The sequence below is a fragment of the Papilio polytes genome, unplaced genomic scaffold, assembly GCF_000836215.1.
Source record: "Papilio polytes unplaced genomic scaffold, Ppol_1.0 DF824180.1, whole genome shotgun sequence".
Classification (NCBI taxonomy): Eukaryota; Metazoa; Arthropoda; class Insecta; order Lepidoptera; family Papilionidae; genus Papilio; species Papilio polytes.
In genome coordinates, this window is record NW_013525024.1 from 1,983,901 (window position 1) to 1,989,900 (window position 6,000).

Genomic DNA, 6,000 nt, shown 5'->3' on the forward strand with positions numbered 1-6,000 from the left:
TTGCTCGATTTACATTTTTTATTCCCCTCGTTGAAATGCGGGTTTTTATATTTCATTTCCTTGTAACGTATGTGTTTTGTATAGATCGTGAAATTTATGACTACGCTAATTCAGACCTTCTGGTTGGTAACGTTAAAAGGAGAGATACGATTCCCTTTCGAGTAAATAATATAAGATGGTTAGGTGAAAATAGTTTAAATTACAGAAAAACAAAAGATATTCGTGAAAATGAAGTTGATCGACGTTTTGAGGTAATGTAGGTTTCGATAATGTTAAAAATTATTGAATAAGTGTTTCTCTAGAGTTTTCTCTATCTGCATGACGTTTTAGATATCAGAAGCCATGCTGAGGGAAGCTCAACGTGAAGCCCATAGAAATAGTCAAATTAATGATATTAGAGATGAAGAAATGGATTCCGCGCAATTAATGGGAGACAAGTATCGAGGAATTCAAGGAAGAGACGACAGTTGGAGAGTCCATGAAATGAGAGATAATCAGTTAGGCACAAATAATAGGAGGAGAAACAAAGTAAGAATGCAACGGAGGTTGTTTAGATAAACTCTACAAGAAATCTCATAAAGAAATATTTAATGACAAACAAATAATTTTAGTTAATTTGTAATTTTGTCCTTTAAATAAAAAAAATCATACGAATAAAAGCAATTCTCCAATGGTTTCTTTTAATTTTCCCTGTTTTTAAAGCTGGCACTGAATTTGTGATTTTTTAAAGAATATACCATGAATTAAAAGTAGCAAGTTAAGAATGTAATTCTTTAGTAACAATGTCATGTTTTGCACAAATCAATTATAATTTTAATTAAAAATTTAATATCACCTTAAAACATTTTTGGTATACAAAGTAAATTATGGGATTTGTGTCAAAATGCACGTTTTCGTGATATCTCTTATTGTGGTTTGTGTATCGAGCTTACAGAACACTGAATATGACATAGTTCCTGAAGGTATTATTGTTGCTAATATTAAGAAACGAGACGTTATACCACTGCAATCGGGAAACAGAAGATTGCTAGATAGTAAAAATTTAAATTACAGAAGAACAAAAGACATAAGAGAGACGTCAGTCGATCGTCGTTTTGAGGTATTTAATTTACTATTATTTCATTTTATAATACCAGAATTCTTGCTGCAGGCATGTCTTTTCTGACCTGGAAAAAATTGCTGGCACCAACTCAGCACGCAGAAAAGGCTTTGAAACTAGAAAAATAATTATTTCAGTAAATACAGTCGAGTTAAAGTTACTTAAAAATAGAGACATTTTCAAATACCGTTTTAAGATCTGACTTTTATAAACGCATTTACGTTATTTAGAGATCATGGTACTTTTGGTTAAGGTAAAAAGCATAGGTTATTTCTATAACTTAGGTAAAATAACTACTTGGCACAGATAAGTAGGATACATTTTTTTTTTCAGATAACGGAGGCACTTTTAAGGGAAGCACAAAGAGAAGGTCAGCTAAGTAGTGCTCAAGCTGATGATATGCGAGAAGACGAAATGAAAACTGCTCAACGACAAGAGGATGAAATGAGAACTGAGATAAGAGAGGGAGTAAGAGATGATGTTAGGGATGATGTAAGAGATGATATCAGAGATGATATGAGGGATGAAGTAAGGGAGGAAGTGAGAGATCAAATAAAAGTTGAAGCGGAAGCAATAAATGACAGAGAGCTAGAACCTTTTAGAAACGACGACATGCTGGATAGTGAGTTTCTAAGAAACGATGACAAGAAAACCGAAATAAATGAAGATGATAAAGATCACAGAGATAAAATGCAACGTCAATTTTCTTGGCTCACCATAGAGAATGACGATGGTGTTGGAGTCGATATTTAAAACAGATTTAACTTATGCTTTTTATAATTTTATTTTCAACATTTGTACAAAGTAAATACATTGATACACAATCCTGAAATGAAATGTGTTTTTAATTATAAAAATCTTAAAGATTTGCATTAATATTTCGGTATTAAGTAGTGGCTGTGACTGATGGTAGGTTTTCGTAGTTCTTGGAAAAAAGTTTTATTACATTGATTTTTTTATACACATGTATTTTTTTTTATGAGACGATTTTTAGGATATACAATCTATGATTATTGGCGAGCAGGGACAAGTGTAGAAGTCATATTATTGATGAATAAAGTACTCTGATCTTGCGGTGAACTATTAAACTGGAACAAAACTAGCTCGTAGGTAACTATTGTTCCCGCTACCTGAAATATAAGAGAAAATAACAATTAAGATAGAAGTTTAATTTTAAGTTTCCATTATATCATAGTTGTCTATAAAAAAATTAATACCGTCAACAACAAGCTTCGAGTAACGCTAAAAAATTGAAGTCCACTCAAGGCCACTTTGTCTCCGTGGATCTGTTCTAAAAATCTTTGGACCTACAAACATAATGTTAAATTACATAGTTTTAATTAGGTTGGATCTTTTGATTTTTCTCATAAATAAAAAGTTGCTGATCAACATTAATTTACCACTTGATAATTTTTACCGTGTTATTCCCAACACATGATACTTTAGGAGACAACTTGTAATTTCTAGGTTAGATTTTTCCAATTTTGTAAATTGTAATATCTAGAGGTTTTATCTTACCTCGATACAATACACAGGCGACGGCACGTCGTATAAAACAGGCGCCGGTACAGTCGACGCCGAGTTAACTTGCGATGCAATAAGCGATACAGCCACTGAACGTGTCATCAAATAAACCAGCGAAAAAAGAAAGTACACCGCTGCTTCGTAACCGCCCAGAAAAGTTGCTCTGTGAAAATATAACATTATGAATATAGTTACAATAGTAAAATCCATCCTGGATGAAGAACGGCGAGGGCCAACGCCACAAAAAATTAAAAGGAAAAGGAATTTGCACATGAAATTTTCTATCACCATATAGTCTCTTGGAATAGATTCCAGCAGTTTATAACATTACAAATATCTTTTATTAATCAATATTAAACTTACTTTTTGACACGACTGGAACATTCACCAGTTCCCTTGATACCATCTCTATAAAAAAAGTAAATCAATTTAGCAAAATAAACTCTTTATGTGAGCAGTTTGGGTGGTTGCAAGTGTTATTGTTTATTTATATCGTAAACGTATTAATAGTAGGACTTTAATCCGTTCTAGAATATATATTTAGAGACAAAAATGCATCTAGATTTTAAAAAAATAGCTCACTCCAAAGTGTTAAAGAGCTGCAGACAAATAAAGAACAGATTGTTAGCGAAGGAAATGAAGACGATTCCACTGATTACGTCGTCGACTCTTCGTACCAACTGCGTCGCACGACCGTAATTCTCGCGGGTACTTCTCCAGAATAACTCCGGCAAATACTGAAATAGAAAAATAATATGCATTCGATATATTCAGATTCAATCTTAACCATACAAATTGAATATCACATAGCAATAGAGTTCGATAATTTTTTTAATGAAACTGTATTGTGCTTACTGAATTAGAACATGATTAACATGGTTTTTTTAAAGAATATGAAGTTACAAAGCATTACTTCTACTTATACAAATGTCAGTTATGTACCTTTCCTTGTGCAGCCAATAGTTTCTTGTTGACATGTTCCAAACGAGATGTTAAATAATAACTCATACAAATCACAAAGAGATCAGAAAAATTCCAGATGAACGTAGATTGAAAGTGGAGAAACTGTAAGAGTACAATAGTTTTGGGAACAATTATGAAACAAATTACACTCAGTAACATCGTTTATACACTTGAAAATTAACAAATGAAATTAAAAACAGAAAGTCTAGGTTTATTTTTCAATTTAATTACAATTGAATAAGTATTAATTAAGAGCACGCGCACACCTTTGACTAAAGTATCGCATGACTATTTAGTCGCGTTTTGATTTCTACGAGCTTATACGGAGCAAATTACTTCAGCGGAACAACTAAACAGTTGAATTTCAAAGCAATCTAGTTATCTATCTAATATTTCTAAAAATCAACTAAACAATAGCACAACGAATATGCGATTATTAAGCCGAAGGTGTGTGTCCACTCTTATTCTGTAGATCTATCATCTGTGCATGTTTGCTTTAAACAAATACTATAAATTAAAACACGTACCTGAGTAAGCATACCCAAAAATGGTGTATACGGTATAAAATTAAACACCCATGGATAGAAATGCTCTACAAAACCTTCGTAGATGGGTTTGTTTGGATAACACGTCATAGCACCAGCGAACGCTGATAGTAAGGACAGGATATGCTCAACTGAAACAATTTACATGATTTTTTTTTGTTACTCTTTCAATAATTACCCGACTAAGATGTAATTTACTTTGTGCCGGTCTAGAACCTACGACTAAACAAATTTCGAAGAATATGATGTCATTTCCTTCGTATATTACTTCATTCTGGAGTAACCTAGAAGGTTTACTTAAGCCGACACACACGCTCAGTTTCCAGTTTTGTTAAATTATTCAGAACGATCGGATTGTTCAGATAAAATTGAACGTGTGTAGCAGGCTTTAGAGTTTACTTCATTTCCTATTAAAAAAACGAATGACGAATTATAGGTCGATACGAATGATAAAAACTTCGTGCCCTGTCTTTATAGAGTGAGATAGTGAGAGATCTTTATAGAGGTTCCGTTCACAGTTAATTTGGTAAAATATTATTGGAATTCGTACCCAAAGCTAAAAATAAGACAACCCCGCATGTTATATTACATCTGTATGTTACTGTATGGTCAAAGCTCGGGTCCAACTCTTCAACATGTGAAACGTCTTGAACGAGTTTAGGCCAATTCCTGGCTACGCGGAAGAACATTGTCATTGTTATGCATGTCGTACTGTAGAATATTATTGGGGCTGAAAGAAATATTCAATTAGACAAACACAGTTCATGTACGGATTTTTTAAGCAATTCACCAATGGAAACTTAAGGTTGCTAATACAAAATTAGTTGTATCGAGAAAACCACACTTACTTGTGACGTTAAGAGTTACAGTAGAATGTGCAACTTTCAAGATACACATAATAGTAATGAAAATTTGTCCAGTTAATGATAGAAGTGAATAGACACACTTCCACGAAGTCCAGTCGAATCTGTAACAGCAACGAAGAATGTTAAGTGCATGTTTCCACTTAGAAGCTAGTGGTATGAATCTTGTCGCCCCTCTTTCATTTTGTACAGGACTCGAGATCGAAGACGATTGCGCGGCTAACTTCTTAGTGTAAATAGGGACTAAACATTTTTTTTATCCCTCAAATGGAAATTACCATATTTAACAAAGATTTTCCTAAAATTACTTTTACTTTAGACCATCATTTTGCAAATCATTTAAAAGTGTGAGCAATTTGTAGTTGTCACATAATTTCCAATTAAAAAACAAATTGACTTACTTAACATTAGATGCGGTTTTACTAAAGATTCCATTGACGGGAAGTAAAGAAAAAGTTTGACCGATGAATAATGTTGTTCGCAGTGATGCTTGAAATGTTGCAGGGAATTTTTTGGAGTTGTTATCAGCGACATTGATTTTATTTTCTAAAATTAAAAGTATAAAATTAATTTAAAAGAAATGAAGCTGAGTTTCAATTGTAAAACGACTTAATTTGGATTGAAAAAAATTCATGTAGTAAAATATCATTATCTCTTTGTTATTTCTTCGTTTATATTTTCCTTCCATACAAGTCACTTGAGCATATTAACATTTTCTTGTTGTCTTTTACAACAATTTTTCAATTTACATTTATGATAAAGGAAACGTCTATCAAATGTTATCGGATCCATTTTATTAGATAAAAAACATTCCTGAACTACTTACTTCTGATTGGAATCCAAAGAGATTGATTCTTATTCTTGTAGATATTTTTCCTCATTTCTCGACCGTCCAAGTTTTCAATCACTGTGATATCTGCTCCGTGCATAAGAATCATTGAAGTGAAAATTGTTTTCAATAGTTCCTTTTTTTAATCAGACACTGGAAAAGAAAAAACTCCATTTC

General features: G+C 32.5%; 1 protein-coding gene across 1 annotated transcript; it reads right to left on the reverse strand.

Moving 5' to 3' along the window:
- Positions 1 to 2,109: 2,109 nt before the first annotated feature.
- Positions 2,110 to 5,932, reverse strand: LOC106111013 (gustatory receptor for sugar taste 64e-like). The gene is given in 12 exon segments (XM_013292980.1): positions 2,110 to 2,229; positions 2,317 to 2,406; positions 2,618 to 2,786; positions 2,987 to 3,031; positions 3,206 to 3,360; positions 3,566 to 3,688; positions 4,114 to 4,262; positions 4,682 to 4,861; positions 4,980 to 5,144; positions 5,219 to 5,292; positions 5,396 to 5,540; positions 5,821 to 5,932. Coding segments are annotated over 12 exon segments (1,527 nt in total).
- Positions 5,933 to 6,000: the final 68 nt, after the last annotated feature.